Source organism: Solea senegalensis, unplaced genomic scaffold (assembly GCF_019176455.1).
Source record: "Solea senegalensis isolate Sse05_10M unplaced genomic scaffold, IFAPA_SoseM_1 scf7180000015222, whole genome shotgun sequence".
Classification (NCBI taxonomy): Eukaryota; Metazoa; Chordata; class Actinopteri; order Pleuronectiformes; family Soleidae; genus Solea; species Solea senegalensis.
In genome coordinates this window covers 15,579-33,249 of record NW_025321266.1, presented here as the reverse complement: position 1 = coordinate 33,249, position 17,671 = coordinate 15,579, and the positions used below count along the sequence as shown (strand labels likewise).

Sequence of the window (17,671 nt, the reverse complement as noted above, 5' to 3'; positions counted from 1 at the left end):
TATATAACGAATATATGTAGTTGAATCGACCCATAATTGTAGTTAATTTGACCCTGCATTTGGGTGGAGTATTTAACTCATCTGGTGGATTAAAATGGACCAACCCATCTTGCTGGGTCAAAATAACTACTGATGGGCTGGTGCAGGGCCGGCTCTTGGCATAGGCGATATAGGCGGTCGCCAAAAAAAAAATTTTGATTTTCTATTCCCAGTCGCCCTCATTTGTGTGTTCTCTCTTGAAAATAATAAATATTAACAAATGAATAAACAATAATGTTCCTAAAATGTGGTGCTGCTGAATCACATGACGGGTGACCTCAGGGTCAGAGCAGGGATCAGAGGTACTTGAAAGTTGTGATTTTTTTGCTGGTGACCCAGCCCTTGAAGAAATGACTGTCACATCTGTGTGAAATAACTGTCACATCATGATGTGCTCTTTTTCTTCTTCTTCTTAGAATCACCATATCCTGTTTCATTCTGAAATACCCACGTCTCTCTGGCTGCATCCTCGAAGTTTGCAGAGGCTGCACACTTTGCACACTTTGCACTTCTTCGCACTTCTTCGCACTTCTTCTTCTTCTTCCAGCAGACTTTACACCAAGAAATAAAATGCCACCTCTACAGTCTGAAGTCTGTCTGCTGGTTTAACTCCTATGATTTTGGAAATATAAGTCATGGTTTATTGTGTCGACAAATGAGCGACGGCTGAGTTTCAGGTTGCATATGCACTGGTACGCACACGTGTGTTTGTCCTGTTGAAACGTGTCAAAATGGCTTCCGTGCAAAGGTCTGTGCTCATATCTCACACAAACATAACAGCCGAACCAAATCCTATTTTACAGTTTTTCTATGGCAAATTTGTCAATGTAAAAAACACAGTACTAGTATAGAACTTAAACAGTCTTTAACTAGCAGGATACAGTGATGTCAGGCTGGGTTAAAGTCATGTTGTGTCCAGCACCTGTTCCTCTAATGGTTAGATGGAAACTTTGATGTCATTAAAAATAAATTAGAGCTACAAGAATGTTTGTGCCAGGCGTAAGATAGTCCTTTAGTGTGGATTAAATGGATTAAATGGATTAAATCTGAGCCCATTTTCTGCAAATACATCCTTGAAATAAAAAAAAAGAAATAAAGATGTAAAATGTTATCTTACACACACTCACACAAAACCAGAGACTGTGTGTGTGTGTGTGTGTGTGTGTGTGTCCTTGTACTCTTTACTGGCATAAACACTGACCTTGTCAGGATCATACTGTAAAAATGGCTTATGGCTTGTATTAAAAAAGTGGTTCTTATTTTTTTGCCTAAAAAGAAAAAAATAATTCTGGTTTTAATAATAGTTTTAAAAAAAATGATATGACTTACTTACTTTAAGCTTTAATTACCAGTAACAAGCTAAAACAATGGTGTGTATGAAATCCAACAACCTAATGGTGGTTAGGTTAAGGTAAGGCATTAACTGGTTATGAATAACACTTAGTTAAGGCTGTTTAAATGAATGAAAGTCAATACAGTGTCCTGACAAGAACAGCTGCACAAACGTGTGTGTGTGTGTGTCAGTTACACAATAAACATACGATATTGAAAACTTTGATTTGTTCTATTATAAAGTGAATTATCTGTTATTTAATATAAGTGTCACATATCTATAGTACAGTGTTAAAGTCGAGGACAGACAGACAGACAGACAGACAGATAGATGGACAGACAGACGCTTTCGCTGCTGCTGCTGCTGCTGCTGGTGGTGAGATCTCTGGCCCTGCCCCCGTTGCTGTCGTCGCCTAGGAAACGGGGCGTGTCTAAAGCGCTCGTGAAGCAGGTGGCTGACGTGATTGGCTGGAGTGTGGCATGATGCAGTAGCGTGCCATGGTTCCATCGTTGGTCCACCTTGAGCGGAGTGAGCCCCGAGCTTCTCTTCTCCTCCTCACGGCTCCTCCAGCCCTCACTCTCGCCTCACCCTCCGCCGCTCTGTCCCGCTCCTCTCACGGTAAGTTTCTCTCACATTCATGTGACGCTTAAATGTGAAGTTCGCGGCGCAAACACAGAAATAGAGCGTAAGCAGAGCGGCGACTAAAGCCGCATTAAAGCTGCTGTTACACGGCACGGGCGACGGTAACAGCCCGGTGAACCGCTCCGTCTCCCGATAAAAGTGGGCTTTCTGGTAGAAATGTTGGTGTAGTGGTTGTGTAGACTGACTTATACTAGTATTGTAGTAGAGAAGTATGTATTTTGTTCTCAACACGTCACAAATTCAATGATTTTAATCAAAGGCGGATTATGTTTGTGTGGTCGCATGAAAGTGGTGAATGTATTAAGCTAGTAATGAAGTGCTAATTAACTACGAATTTAATTGAATCAAAACAATTTTTTTTTGCTAGTAGTTCATTCATTACTAACTGTACGTTTCTTATCTAAGTTTATTGTTCTCAGGTACTTCATAAATACTGCAAATTGCTTTATAAAAGTTTATCTGACCAAGTTCAGGATTTTGCTGACGTATTTTATGTAGTTAATATTTATTTTACACACTGTCTATATTTTATATATATATATATATATATATATATATACAAATATATATAGGGGATGTTGGCCAAACATAGGATCAAACTAAACAATTAACTGAATTGAAACTGAAAATAATTATGTTATTGTGATACTTTTAAAATCCTGCTTTTAACTGACCCAAATGGCCCAAAAATACATGGAAATGTCCTTATCTTACATTTTGGGAAGACACAAAGAACTGGGAGTTTTTATTTTAGATTCTTAAATGTGAGTTTGTTTGTTTGACATTTGTCCAAATGTATTTTCTAAGGGGTTTCCTGCAGATATAGAGAAAACATTAACTAATGTTACTAACAATATTACAAAAAAAAAACTCCAACTGAGGTGGCATGTATCACAGGGAACAGGAAGTCTGCTGCCTCTTGTGTTACTTAGGCAACAGAGGCTTTCAAACATCAAAGAAACAAAATAAAAGAATTGTTACAAATGGAGGATTTAGACAGACAGATGACTTTATTAATCCCTTTGGGAAGTTCCCTCTGGGAAATTAACACTTTACATTTCAAAATTGTTGTAATTTCTCCAGAAAAAAAAGGCAAAGAGGCAAAAATCAGGTGTTAATAATTGTAATGGCTGTTTGTTAAAATATGTTCAAAATGAATCTTAATAAACTTGCACAATATTAGGAAAACATGCAATACGCAATAACCTTGTCGAATATTGTGATAATATAACGTGTGTAAATCTACAGTGTTACTGTTTGCTTTGTGTTTGCTGCTAACTAGGGATGGGCTTTTCTAGCAAACATGCCATTAGAATTATGTGAGTGAGTGAGTGAAAGTAACGTGTGGTTCATAGCATGCTGAGCTAACGGGATCTACCCCCTCTATGCTCAGTACGCTGCAGAATCTACAGTGTATTGAAGGTGCATTCAAGAAACCTCTTCAATTTCATCACTTCTGCAAACACACATGAAGTCCACAAACTAAATGATTGATGCTGCTGCTGCCATCCCATGACAACCACAAATTAGGCAATCATTGAAGTAGAAATATTTGTTTTTATAAATGCAGTCACTGATTTAACTGTGTGGATGAAGGTTTTTTTACAAAATGACAACAGAAATGATCTGTTTTAGTACCTCGCTACATGTGGAGTAGGAATTAGTGTACAGATGTGTCTGATGTCGGTTTGTTTGTGTGTCCTTGTGAATGACATGGAAGAAATGGTAGAAGCTTGAGTAAGTCTAAGCTTTACTCACGCTGCTGTAACATAAAATAAGGTTTTAAGCAACAGAAAAATGAATTCATGTATGAGTGCGATTAGCTAACAAAATGCTGTGAAGCTGCACAGTTACCTTCAGCCTCTCCCTGCTTATTTGACGCTGCTTGTGTTATTTGGCAGCTTAGTTTCACCATGCTGACCCGCCTCTTCCGTATGCATGGCCTCCTGGTGGCCTCCCACCCCTGGGAGGTGATAGTGGGCACCGTCACCCTCACTATCTGCATGATGTCCATGAACATGTTTACTGGCAATGACCAGATCTGCGGCTGGAACTTTGACTGCCCCAAAACAGAGGAGGTGAGTAGCAGTGGAGTAGTGATAAAACATTTGAACTACTTATGTTATACTCACAATAATGATTTGACAGCATATTATTTAGATGTGGTCTTGACTTAAAATGGCCAAGACTGAGACAGAAGAAGTCTCAAGTGGTCTTGATACCGAGACCTTTTTTGAGGGCTACAACACCATTTCTGCCTCATTTGTCATTAATCCGATTTCTCTTTTTACAGCAGATTCTAAGCAGTGACATCATCATCCTGACAATCACCCGTTGCATCGCCATCGTCTACATTTACTTCCAGTTCCAGAACCTGAGACAACTTGGATCCAAATATATTTTAGGTAAATTACTGACGGGCACGTGACGTCTTTTTATCAGTTATCATAGGAGACCGTGATGCTATGATGCTAACGCAAAGTCAAAATTGATTTCCCAATACTCGTGCAACTGTGGCTTCAAGATAATTTGTGTTTACTTAATACTTAATTAACTAACTAACTAGAGCTGAAACAATGAATCGACAACTATTTTGATAATCAATGAATCGGTTCAAAGCTTTATTTTTCCGATTGTTGAAGCTTCTTAAATGTGAGTATTTTCTTCATTTCTTTGCTCTGGAGAACAAAGAAATCATTAAAAGTGAATCATTTTGGTTTGTGGACAAAACAAGACATTTGAGAACATCATCATTTCCAGGTTTGACGAACACCGATCAACATTTTTTTTCAACAAGTTTTTCTGACATTTTATGTCGATTAATCGAGAAAATAATTGGCAGATTAATCGATTATGAAAATAGTCAACAACAGTGCGACCAACTGATCCTAGTGACCGATATTTTCAGAATTGACCAGGAAGTCCAACTTCCTCACTGACTTTCTGCAATGCCCCGCCCCTCTGTGATTGCACATTCACAAGAACATTTTTGGACTGTGTCAGATTTTGCATTTTTCTCTTTCTGAAATCTGATCCAGTGATTTTGATCCAGTGCATCATCTATTTTGACCTAACGAGCTACATTTGATTAAAAAGCTCTTCATCCGCTCTCTTGCAGGCATCGCTGGTCTTTTCACCATATTCTCCAGCTTCGTATTTAGCACAGTCGTCATCCACTTCCTCGACAAAGAGCTCACAGGCCTTAAGTAAGGACACATTTTGCGAACTTTCTTCACATGTCTGTTAAAATGCTCCAGCTGATTGCTCTCTCATGTCCTGCAGTGAGGCTTTGCCTTTTTTCCTGCTTCTCATCGACCTGTCCAAAGCGTGTTCTCTTGCCAAGTTCGCCTTGAGTTCCAGTTGTCAGGTATGAAGACATATTCAGTTGTCATGTAAAAATATTCCACGTCATTTTGAAGAGGATTCTTTGACATATTTCACTCCCAACGTTTTTCAGGATGAAGTGAGAGACAACATCGCTCGTGGTATGGCAGTACTGGGACCGACCTTCACTCTAGACGCCCTGGTGGAGTGCTTAGTGATCGGCGTGGGAACCATGTCAGGTACGTGATCACGATGCTTTCAGAAGTGCTAAAGACAAACTCACACAAACATACTGGAAATCAAAAATCAAAAAAAGGAAGTCAAGGACATGTTAAAGATAAAGAAAAAGTAGGAATGTTGCAAACTCTCGACCACATTCCTCAGCAGATGATAACCTGACCTTGATTATATGAAAGACAAGTAACTTTGTGTAATCTCCCACTGTATGTAGACAGTTAAAGAGTAACCGAACCCGGTTTGGCCCTTGGCTTTTTGAGTCCTTGCATCACTGGCACATACTTTCATTTCTCTCTTGTCCGACCGGTGTGAGGCTCGTTGTCTCTGACTCCTCCCCTGCTCCCCGCTCTCCCTCCCTCCTCCTCTCTCCAGCTCTCAGCCCACTTCCATTTTTTTGAAAGTCAGTGGCGTCAGCTTCAGGTTGAGTGACTGCAGATTGCGATAAGCAGTTTCACTGGCTTACGAACTGGCTGCATCGATGGCCTCTGCATATCATAAAGGATTGAAATGCTCTTTTTTACAACTCTCTCCTCCTCCAAGATGGCAGACCTTGTTAAACCCTCATTATACGCTCATGCAAACTCAGGGTTAGACTACCTTTCTGATTTGCTCATTTATTGAGCAGTGGTCAGATGAGTTGTTCTTGTGCAGCTCTGAATGTCTTTCTTGTGTCTTTCAGGCGTGCGGCAGTTGGAAATCATGTGCTGCTTCGGCTGCATGTCTGTCTTGGCCAACTACTTTGTGTTCATGACTTTCTTCCCAGCGTGTGTCTCACTGGTGCTGGAGGTAAGAGTTCAGCCTGGTCGTATGTTTGTCGGGCCTTCAGATGGATCGTGCTCACGCAGTCTTTGGTCTTAGTTTTAGTCAGAGGTTAGCTGGACGTGCAGTCAGAATTCACAGATCCACTTCAGCCTATTTCTGCCAGTGTTTTAGAAGTAATATTTAAGTAATATGCAAGTAATATTGGCTTTGACAAGAGGGCCAGTGGGAGGAGGTGGGATGTATGTTGTTTTTCCTAGATTCGTCCTATCTTTAGATATTTAAAATCCACTCTGTAGCAAATAGATAGTAAATCCAGAGAAGTTACTACATGTGTAACGTGCATTGCATGGTTTTATTTGGCATTTTCCTACATTTGAAGGATTTGTTCTTATTGACCGAGGTGTTTTTGCTCTGCTAGCTGTCCCGTGAGAGTCAGGAGGGCCATCCTATCTGGCAGCTGAGTCACTTCTCTGGAGTCATGGAGGAGGACAACAAACCCAACCCTGTCACGCAGAGAGTCAAAATGATCATGGTAACCGTGGACCGTGCATGTTTTTGTTTAGTTTCTTAGTTTTCTTATGAACAGTGTGTGTCTCTCTCTCTCTCTCTCTCTCCAGTCTCTGGGCCTGGTGATGGTCCATGCCCACAGCCGATGGATCGCCGAGCCCCTGTCCATGAACTCCACAGTGGGAATCCCTCAGGTTGGCATGGAGCTGGACCAGTTCTCACCCAGGAGAATCGAGCCAGAAAAACCACTTTGGCACTTCTACGTCACCAGGTGAGGCTGCTGAGATGCTTGTTTTTCTGCAGCCTGTTTGCACGCGACAGTTACCCTCACGATCTCCAAAGATCGTGAGGGTACTCTAAGGCTATTCATTTTATTTTTAATCACATGTGAGTAGTCTATTCAATTTCTGCCAATAAATCCCCTGAAATGTTACACACTGGACCTTTAATGGTCTAAGGTCCTGGAACTGTCATACCGTTTTACAATTGGACTTCCATCTCAGATTTTACTCATGTCATAAGGAGATCATGAAAATGTGCTGCAGGAGAAACATCTGGCATCTAAAGCTAGTGTCAGCCTCTGAAATGAGTCATGGTTCATGTTGTGCAGGATGATAACGATGGACGTAGAGCAGGTGATCTGTCTGGCTCTGGCTCTGCTGCTCGCGATCAAGTACATCTTCTTCGAGCAGGTCGAGATAGAGTCCACCCTGTCTCTGAAGAACCCCGTCACCATGTCTCCCCCGGCCCTGACCCAGAGGCGGCCCGCTGAAACCTGCTACAGGCAGGAGCCGGCAGCTGCTCCATGCCTCCAACCCGCTCACATCGCTGCTGTCCCACCAACTGTCAACAAGACAGAGAAAGGTGTGTGTGTGTGTGTGTGTGTGTGTGCGCGCTGACTCTGTGGGGATTATTGTAGTAGGTGAACAGTGATGTCTAACTCAACCTTGTTTCCGTAGATGAGGTTATCCGGCCCCTGTCACCCTCAGCCACTGATCCCGAGCCAAAGAGCAAATTCATTGTGGGGGGTGATGAGGAGGAGCTCAAGTGTGAAGCTGCGGAGACGATCCTCCCACCAGAGCCCAGAGGCCTCGAGCAATGTGTGGACATCCTCAGAAATCCTGAGGTAAAACAGCCATGACATGTCTCTTTGACTGCAGACAGACACTACACACGTCCTGTCTCTTTGGTCCTAAACTGTCTGTCATCAGTCACCAGTGACACTTGAGCTTGTTGTGTGCTTTAACTCGACTCTAATGAGATTAGTCACTTTGGTGTCTCCCTGAGGTTGAACTAATTAGAGCATGACGCCAGAAGAAAAGACGTGTCGTTCCACTCCCACCATAATAACAGCTGCTCTTCAGCTCTTCACACATTTTCCTGCTTTTTAGTGATAATTGTGGATAATAATCCTTGATTTCTAAAGAGATTTATTTTTTGATGAGTAGAGCTGTTGAACTTCAACGTTTTTGTGGTCAAATTTTATGACCTAATATTGAAAATGTGTTATTAATATCAAATTTCAGAGAAACTCATTAGTGTCAGTGAACCATTAATTAAGCACACACTCTTTTTCACCAGTCTATGTAAATGCTGCTCTTACATCAATTACTAAATTACTTAATTAATCATCACTAGATTTTGACTCCACGTGTTTCCTCTTCTTGTTGACGTTTGTTACACTTGTTACAAAAGTTCTCTAGCAATGCCATGCCGTTTATTTGCATAGCCGTTGATGGAGTTGATGGAGTTTTCCATGAACACGCTTATGTCTGTGTCTGCTGCAGCTCGGGCCTCGTTTCCTGAGTGACGCTGAGGTGATGCTGCTGGTGAACTCCAAACACATCCCCGCCTACAAACTGGAGGCCATGATGGAGAAGCCGGAGAGGGGAGTGGCCATACGAAGACAGATGATATCCGCAAAGCTTCCCTCTCCCACTGCTCTCTCCACCCTGCCGTACACAGACTACGACTACTCCAAGGTGAAGACACGCACACAGGACACTCATGGATGCAACGTGTTCCCTAAACCCTTACCCTAAACTTACTCAACCTTTAATTTAAACTTAAAACCAGGTGTTAACCCTCAAGAAGCCCTTTCAAGTAGTGAGGAGCCACAATGACACTAAGACACACAAACACACACAAGACCAGCCACAACTGTTCGATCTCAGTGAACTACAGCCAACTAATCACATCTATTGACAGTCAAAATTTTGGGAAAAGTCTTGGAAAAACAAATGAATTGTAGTGAAATCAAACGTATAGATTTCTCCATGCTTCGTCTTGAGCTAAACTTTTCTGATTTCCAGGTTATGGGTACTTGCTGTGAGAACGTGATTGGCTACATGCCTGTACCAGTGGGCGTGGCCGGACCACTGCATCTGGATGGGAAGCAGTTCCAGGTTCCCATGGCAACTACAGAGGGCTGCTTGGTTGCCAGCACCAACCGCGGCTGTCGCGCAATTGCTGTGAGTGTGACAGACAAACACAAATCACAAAAACTGAGAATGACATTGTGTCTGTTGCTGCGGTAACTCTGTATGGATGATGTGGCCCCTGCCTGTGTGTTTTAGCTTGGAGGCGGAGCCAACAGCCGTATCCTGGCTGACAGCATGACTCGAGGGCCTGTGGCGAGGATGCCGTCCGCATGCCAGGCCGCCGAGGTAAAGGAGTGGCTGGAGAGCGCAGACGGGTTCCAGGCGGTAAAGGAGGTGTTTGACAGCACCAGCAGGTACGGCAGGAGACATCGCTGAAACTCAAAGTGTGTGCTCAGTGTCTGCTGCTGAACGCCTAAGTGTTGTTTGTTTGTGCTTGGTGTCGGCAGGTTTGCTCGGCTTCAGAAGCTCCTGGTTTGTGTGGCTGGCAGAAATCTATACATTCGATTTCATTCCAAGACTGGAGATGCTATGGGGATGAACATGATCTCCAAGGTAACTGTTTGAGTTACTGCCTCTTTGAACGCCATGTCGTCACAGTGAATGATGTGTGAACATGTTTACATTCTCACCTCTAGGGAACAGAGCAGGCTCTGAGCAAACTGCAGCAGCACTTCCCAGAGCTGCAGGTGGTGGCAATCAGTGGGAACTACTGCACCGACAAGAAACCTGCTGCCATCAACTGGATCGAAGGCAGAGGAAAGTCTGCCGTCTGTGAAGCAACCATCCCTGCTAAAGTCGTCAGAGAGGTACTCAAGAAGCTGCTCACTGCTGATCTGTGTGTAGCACTCACTGTACTGTAATTAAGACTCTGCTGTTTTCATGAGCGAGCAGACAGGACAGTGCACATCACAGACTCGTTCTTGAATCAGCAAACTCACGCTTGTCCCTCTCCGTCAGGTTCTGAAAACGACCACAGAAGCGATGGTGGAGGTGAACATCAGTAAGAACCTGGTGGGCTCGGCCATGGCGGGAAGCATCGGTGGATATAACGCTCACGCAGCCAACCTGGTCGCTGCCATCTACATCGCCTGTGGACAGGTCAACTAGTTCCATGGACATGTTGTGCATCAGTTAGCTTCTGTTTTTTTCTTATGTGTGTGTGTGTGTGTGTCCTCCAGGACCCTGCTCAGTCAGTAGGCAGCAGTAACTGCATCACCTTAATGGAGGCGTCAGGGCCGACACGGGAGGACCTGTACATCTGCTGCACCATGCCTTCCATAGAGCTTGGCACTGTAGGAGGAGGCACCAACCTGCCCCCCCAGCAGGCTTGCCTGCAGGTAGGTACACACACACACACACACACAAACACACAACAGACATGTGGGGACACCAGCCAGATTACCATGTGGTCCATCTTTGGAAAAGAGATTATTAATCTCAATGGATATTTCCTGGATGAATAAACCTTAACCTAAAACTTGAAAGTCTAACCTTTAATATAAACCAGGGCTCCAGACTAACTGGTGCACCTATATTTTCACCTGCAAGTGCCACCGTTTGAAGGGTTCAGTTTTTTCTACATTCAATTCAATTCAAAAAACTTTATTGATCCCCAAGGGGAAATTCAAGGTCCACTAGTTTAGACATCACACACAACATAACACAAAGAAATTAATGAATAACATGAATAAACATGAATAAAATGGACAAAAAAAATATCAAACAATTACTATATAATAATATTAATAAAATAATACTTATGTAAACAAGAATAAGGTGTAGGTAAATGTTTGCACACACATTATATAATGAATACTGTGGCAAACTCATGGTGGCTCCACTAGGTGGCAGAATGCACAAATTGGTCCCTAATTTTGTCAATACCAAGATAGAAATAGGCCAATGTAGTGCAACAATCCATGCTCATCCTGTGTGTGTGTGTGTGTGTGTGTGTGTAGATGCTGGGCGTGCTGGGGGCGTGTCATGACTCTCCCGGGGAGAATGCGCGGCAGCTGGCCAGGGTTGTGTGTGCCACCGTGTTGGCTGGAGAGCTCTCGCTCATGGCTGCTCTGGCTGCTGGACACCTGGTCAAGAGTCACATGACACACAACAGGTAAGAGCAAAGAAGCCCAAACGCTCAGGCACCTGTAAGTCATGATCGCTTAAGAGTGAAAAAGTTCAGCGGATGTTTCCATCAAATGGACAATAAACACTTCAGTTTGGTAGAATACAGTACGTATATTTTTGCTTGTCCATTAGGAATAGAGCCAAAATAACCAGTGCCAACCGTTCCATTCTTTGGCACCCTTCCCTTGGTGTACCAGAGTCAAATGGTATGATATGGTATGATGTGGTCTGGGTGGAGCTAGACCGGCTCAACCACAAAATCATCTGGTGTTCCTTTCACCGCCCTGCAGTCTGTTCTCAGACAAAGCTTCACAACTGCTGAATGTCCTTCGTTGTTGTCTGTTGTGTCACATTCAGTGTTGTTGTTCATTGTCTTCGTATGACATCACACTAAGTTAGAAACCACTTCATTAGGCAAACCCTCATAAGGATGGTCTGTAGTTTAAGACCCAATCTGTAATGGACTCATGAAAAACCGACTGAATCTATGTCCAAAAAAGCAAAACTCATTCAGATCACACTGGCAAATAATGAAGTTACATGTTCTTCAACCTGCAGAGAACCCTAAAGATAAAACCGTAGGACAATCACTATAAGCACACAAAAGCTTCTGACTGCTGATTCTGCTGTTGTGGTTTATTCAGCAACAAAGAGAGAGCATTTCTCATGTTCTGACCGTTTTGTCTGCAGGTCAAAGGTGAATCTACAGGAAACTCCAGGAACATGCAGCAGAAAAGCCTCCTGAGTGCCTTCGTTCAGCTTGGCTTTCTTCAGCGTGTCCACAACAATGGACGGAGCAGTAAATCCAGTCAAATATGTACAATTTCAAAAGTGACCAATCATTCATCACTGAAAAACAGACCTCATAGGTCTTCTGAGTGACATATTGTGCTCTAAGGAGCATTTTTGTGACAAATCTCTATGCTGGATATAAAAAGGGGCCATGCAAGCTAATCAGTGTATTCTGTGGGCATAAATTCATTTGCGTATCTGGTTGTGTTTTACTCAGCTAGTTGTTGCAGGATGAGTTAGATACTGGCTTCTTTAATTTTCTGTCACAAAATGGATTTCTGTAAACACAAACACATGCTACACACAACACAAACAATCCAACAGAGGGTTCTCATTGTTAAATGTCTTTTGTTTGGCATGAAAACGGATGAGCGGAGCTGTGAGGACCACGGTGTTAGAGTGGCCAAGCAGTCCTGCAGAGCCACAGTAAAGGTCCAATATGCGATACTTGACCACCACTCACCGTCAGACCCAAACAAAAGCAGCTGTGAGGCCTATTGTAACTGCTCACCAATGAAAACAGACGTGCAGTATAATCTGCGCATCGAGTTCATCACACGTCTACTCATGACTCGCTGTGTGCTCACAACACACACGTCGTCTGAACCACCTGAGAACACCCAGCTCTCAAAGTATCGCCAACGTTAAAATACAGGCCGAGCAAAGTCAGCTGCAGACTTTTCACAGGAGCTGAAGATTTATTTATTCCCCATAAGATCATTTGCTCTCTCATCATCCTCCTCGTACCACCAGAGGAAGCTTACCACAGCTTGAGAACCATGGGTTTACAGGACTGCGACAGACGGAGCGGGGCCTGATGACATCACAGAGGAAGAGCATGACGCACATTAGTCCTCTGCTACATATTTGCACGTGTAATACTTGTTTATTGAGATCATGTGAGGTAGAATATTGCATATTGGCCCTTTAAGTTTTGGTCTAATCACAAGGACATGGACAGATAACAACCGTTGCCTGGCTGCAAGGATGGATGTGTGTGTTTGAAAAGAAGATGACTTAATGCCTGTGCTGTTAATACAGTAAATGGTTTCATCCGAATCAGAATACTTTTATTATTGTTTATGTTTGTGTAGTTGTGTGTTATAGTCTTGATGACCATTCAAAGCACTGCAGTCATTGTTCACATGACGCATGTTAAGACGCGATGACGTCATCCATCTGCATCTGTGAAGAGTCAGGCCAATCAGAGTCCACAGCGAAGGCAGCTGCACGGGAATACAACATTAAAAATATTTACACAGACATTACTGCAGCAACAAAGGGTCAAAGGTGAAAACTGAGGTCAATTAACCGTGGTTTTGTTCATCGTCGTGTGCTTTTGTGATGAGACATCAGGTGTGAACTATGTTAACGTAGTGTGATCACATGACGGCACATCATAAAACACTGTGGTCCTCTGACATCACGCCCATTCACACTTAGCCAGACATGAGCCAGAGTCAAAGCCCCTGACCTTTGGGTCATATTAGAACCATGCAGTACACCATAAGCTCTTTCATGTTGTGATTAAAAATAAATAAATAAATCAATAAAAAATCAACCAAATCATTATCTCAACTGCATTTTCAGTCAATGAGGGAAATGGTACATGTAATTTGATGCACAGTGAGTCCTGTTTTTTCACTGTATGTTCTCAATAAATGCAAAAATAAAGACTTTACACATGTACACTTTTGATCACTGTAACGTTATTAATGTACGTCAGCCAGAACTATTGTTGTGAAATGTCATCAAATGTCATTTTAGAAGCTTAAACTGAAAGTGTTTATGTTAATCAGCTGAAATTAATGTGCAGATCCTCCAATCACTGGCACTGTTCACCAAGCCTTAAAGGAATAGTGTTGGGCTTTTTAAGCATGGTGCTGACCTTTATACAGTTTTAGCACTGTACAAGACATGACAACCAAGGACAAGTCCACAAAAAAAGCTCAGAAAAATCCAAGACAAAAATCTGAAATGAATCATATCAAAATGAATCATACAGGGACAAAATCTGACCAAAACATGACCAAATATGTGCATTGCTCGTATTAACTCCGATTCTGTTCAGTTACAGTTCTTTTTATTATTGTTTTTTATTTTTTTTACATTCTGAAAAAACATTTCTGAAACCTGCAGTACCTACAGAGCGCCCACTAGAGGTCCCCAACCGGCTCACAGCTGGATACTATTGCATACACAGCATGAACTCCAGTCCGGCAGGGGGCGGTAATGCGCCTGTAAGCTGGTCGTTGACCATCATCTGAACTGTAAGGAAGTAGAAAGAGGTCCAGTAATAAGTACATGTGATAAGTAACAAGTACTGCGGCTTCGCCATGGTGTTGTTGTTGTTATTCCGTAAATCTGCGTGTATTTCTGCACACATGTGTCGCGTCGCCACCACGCAGAGACTCCGCAGCTCGTGTCACCAGGTAGCGACAGCTCACGCCACGCAATCACGCACGTTTTCAGCTAACATCCGTTTGACTGAAGAGTGTAAACATGTTTCATGTTCCAGCTCAGGAGCCTGTGTAACTTCTATCATGGAGCTTTTCCGCTGCGACGCCGGGCTTCTGTCTGCCGACACCCGGAAGCAGTAAGTCCTGCTTCCATTGTGCTGTTTAAGCGTCGAAAGACTGTTTTAAAGGTTAAGTCCTGGTGTGGTTGTATCAGAGTCGTCCTTAGACTTTTGCTAGGACAAAAACAATAATCACGTCATCGAGTGTCGTCGAGCGACAGATTCAAAACATTGAGTAGTCAGGGCCAGTGGCGGCCCAAGCCTTTATGGGGTCCTACGATGAATCTGATTTGCCCCCTTAAGGCTTCAGATTATCATTAAAATCTCTTGGGGATTTCTTGAGAAACTGTGAATCCTCTGTGAACATCACTCAGATGTAACCAGCCAGGGCCGGCTCTAGCCTCTTTGCTGAATTTCATTTGGGCCCCCCTCCCACTATCTAGGTGTATCTACCTGTGTTTGACTATTATGGTGCTTTTCCACCGCATGGTCTCAGCTCGCCTCACCACAGCGTGGCTCGCCGGCTGCTCAGCTCACTTGTAACTTCACAAGAACAGGCATTAAAAAAGTAGTTACCAGGTATTATTGCTAATGGAAAAGCAAAATAACTGTGCCCTGCCATGCCAAGGCAAGTCACGCCAGGACCATGAAGTGGAAAAGTGCCATATGTTTTGTAATTTTTATATCTTTGCATTTTACATTTATACATATGTTTTCAAATGTGCTACTGTAACTAAGATTACTTTATTTCGCCCATGATCAGGGCTCCGCCTTTGTCACAAAGAAACAATGTATACAAAGTGTTTGCTTGTCATGTTTTTTAGTGTTGTTTAGTAACCTCAGGTTGCCTGAAGAAAAGCATCCATATGAGCGCAGTCAGGCTGGAGAAGTCCACTCCTGTGCAGATGAGGTAACACACAGTTGTCTTCTTCTCTAACAATGACTTGGTGGCTTTGAATGGTTTCGCTAATGTACACATTTGTGTCACTGTGTTAAAGTGAGCTCTCTGAAGCAGTGTACGAGAAACTAGCAGAGGAGACACTGGATGCTCTGGCTGAATACTTTGAAGACCTGGCTGATGAAGCTCCCCCTGGAGGCGACTTTGATGTCGTCTTCTCTGTAAGTCAAGTGTCTGTTGTGTTCACTGTCACCGCCAGGGAGCAGCTGTCTGTGGAGTTTACCTTCAAACTCCAGATTGTAGTAGTAGTCGCGGTGGGCAACTTGACACAGTCTATTGACCCTGACCTATTATTAGAAATCATTAATAATTATAAGGGTTTGACAGAGCATCTGTTTTTAACTGGTTCCAGCTTTTTCGGCACTAGAGGTCCAGGAAATGCAGACCAAATTACCATGTGACAACATTCAGCCAATCATATGAGTGAATTAGGACCGTGGGTGTCTGTAAAGTCTTACCTTATTTCAGGTTGGGTCACATGATTACAGCAGCCACCTCTATTTTTACTGTCAACTGCTGGTGTTTCACAGCAACATAAACAGAGAAGATGATCTTTTACCATTGTGAAGCATTTGCAGGACCAGCACATGTGCAGCTTCAAACAGTTATTTAATGATTTACAGAACAGTATTTAAAGTATACTGTATACACATTTAAACATAAGTGTGTTTAAAGCATATATGCATATATGTGTTTTCTGTCCTTGGTCCACGTGCAGAGCGGTGTGTTGACGGTGAAGGTGGGCGGAGACCACGGCACGTATGTCATCAACAAACAGACACCAAACAGACAAATCTGGCTTTCTTCTCCCACCAGGTAAATACTGTACATGCGTCGCACCAGGGCTACATTTTAAGACCAGTACTCTTTCCACCTCTGATTAATTAGCATTTCATATACAAAGTGAAGCACAAAGTGTGGTGATGCTGAACTTGAATTAAACATGTTAACCAGTTTAAGGACTTTGGGTTTTAAAACAGATTTGCACAAAGTGAACAATCTTCAACTGCAAAATAAAACAAAATCACTTCATACGGTTTTTTCCCCTCACACACTATTGGGGGCCCTCCGATCCCCAGGGGCCCCCCAAGCAGCCGCAGTTCTCAGATACCAGCCTCTGTGGCCATCGTAGGAGAGCTTCTCCATGCACTTACTTAATAAAAACAAAATGCACTACTTTTTTGTTTTAATTGAACTGTATCATTATAGTTCTTATTCTTTGTTTTCTCGTGTTTGCAGTGGCCCAAAGCGTTACGACTGGACTGGTGAACAGTGGGTTTACAGCCACGACGGCGTCAGCCTCCACCAGCTGCTGTCCAAAGAGTTCTCCATCATCTTTAATAAAAACATGGACCTCTCTGACCTGCCGTATTCCTGAGAGCCCACAGGTTTAGGGTTATGATGTCACATAAATACAGATAACGATGATCGTGTCGCTTGATAATATATTTGTACAGCTCCTGCATCACGTCACATTTCCATGTTTTACAGAGCTGGGCGTTTTTGGTTTTGTTTTGTTTTTTTGATGGAGACAAATCATTTTGTTTTATTATTTTATTTATTATCATGGACTGTGTACACAAGTAAATGAAATTAATTATTATTATATGAACTATTTAAAGCTTATTGCAAAACTCACAGTGACAGAACAGGGGAAGCAGAAAGTTTGATGAATGACAGAAACCATAAACAAAAGGGTGATCGGTGTGGACAGGCTTCTGATCACATGATCACTGTATTCTGTCTGTATTCTGACAGATTAACTGGACTTCAGTTAATCTCAGTGTGTGGTTTAAGACCTGCACACATTAAAGCTCCCCTATGAATGAATGTTGTGTGGTTTTTCTATTTGATCTGTTGAACAGTTGCTTTAAATGTTTTATCTAATGTGTGAAATGTTCCTTTATTTGTTGGTGGTGGCTGAAAGAAATATGGAAAAAGGAAAGAATGAACAAGAAGCGGCTACTAAAGAAGGGATGGAAAGAATTAAAGCAATAGAAAGAAGGGAGTGTAAAAGGAAGGAGAGAGAAGATGGAAAGAAGGGGAAAGGA

General features: G+C 42.7%; 2 protein-coding genes across 4 annotated transcripts; both read left to right on the top strand.

The window, feature by feature from the left end:
* The first annotated feature begins 1,870 nt into the window (after nucleotides 1-1,870).
* On the top strand, nucleotides 1,871-13,209 carry hmgcra (3-hydroxy-3-methylglutaryl-CoA reductase a). Of its 3 annotated transcripts, none has more exons than XM_044017257.1 (20): nucleotides 1,871-1,990; nucleotides 3,921-4,092; nucleotides 4,308-4,419; nucleotides 5,133-5,220; nucleotides 5,297-5,381; nucleotides 5,472-5,577; nucleotides 6,255-6,361; nucleotides 6,756-6,869; nucleotides 6,955-7,115; nucleotides 7,455-7,708; nucleotides 7,804-7,970; nucleotides 8,632-8,826; nucleotides 9,157-9,315; nucleotides 9,421-9,578; nucleotides 9,672-9,777; nucleotides 9,861-10,031; nucleotides 10,183-10,323; nucleotides 10,404-10,562; nucleotides 11,184-11,338; nucleotides 12,043-13,209. In XM_044017257.1, the coding sequence occupies exons 2-20, from the start codon at nucleotides 3,928-3,930 to the stop codon at nucleotides 12,095-12,097; spliced, it is 2,658 nt and encodes an 885-aa protein (XP_043873192.1). In that variant the 5' UTR covers nucleotides 1,871-1,990; nucleotides 3,921-3,927; the 3' UTR covers nucleotides 12,098-13,209. The 3 variants fall into 3 exon arrangements, with proteins under 3 accessions (XP_043873192.1, XP_043873193.1, XP_043873191.1); XM_044017258.1 differs by having other exon boundaries at nucleotides 3,916-4,092; nucleotides 4,311-4,419; XM_044017256.1 differs by having other exon boundaries at nucleotides 3,916-4,092.
* Nucleotides 13,210-14,389: 1,180 nt separating this feature from the next.
* Nucleotides 14,390-17,450, top strand: fxn (frataxin). Its single transcript, XM_044017264.1, has 6 exons — nucleotides 14,390-14,576; nucleotides 14,663-14,740; nucleotides 15,487-15,572; nucleotides 15,661-15,781; nucleotides 16,339-16,436; nucleotides 16,860-17,450. Exons 1-6 carry the CDS (start codon nucleotides 14,481-14,483, stop codon nucleotides 16,996-16,998), a joined length of 618 nt encoding a protein of 205 aa, XP_043873199.1. The 5' UTR covers nucleotides 14,390-14,480; the 3' UTR covers nucleotides 16,999-17,450.
* Nucleotides 17,451-17,671: the final 221 nt, after the last annotated feature.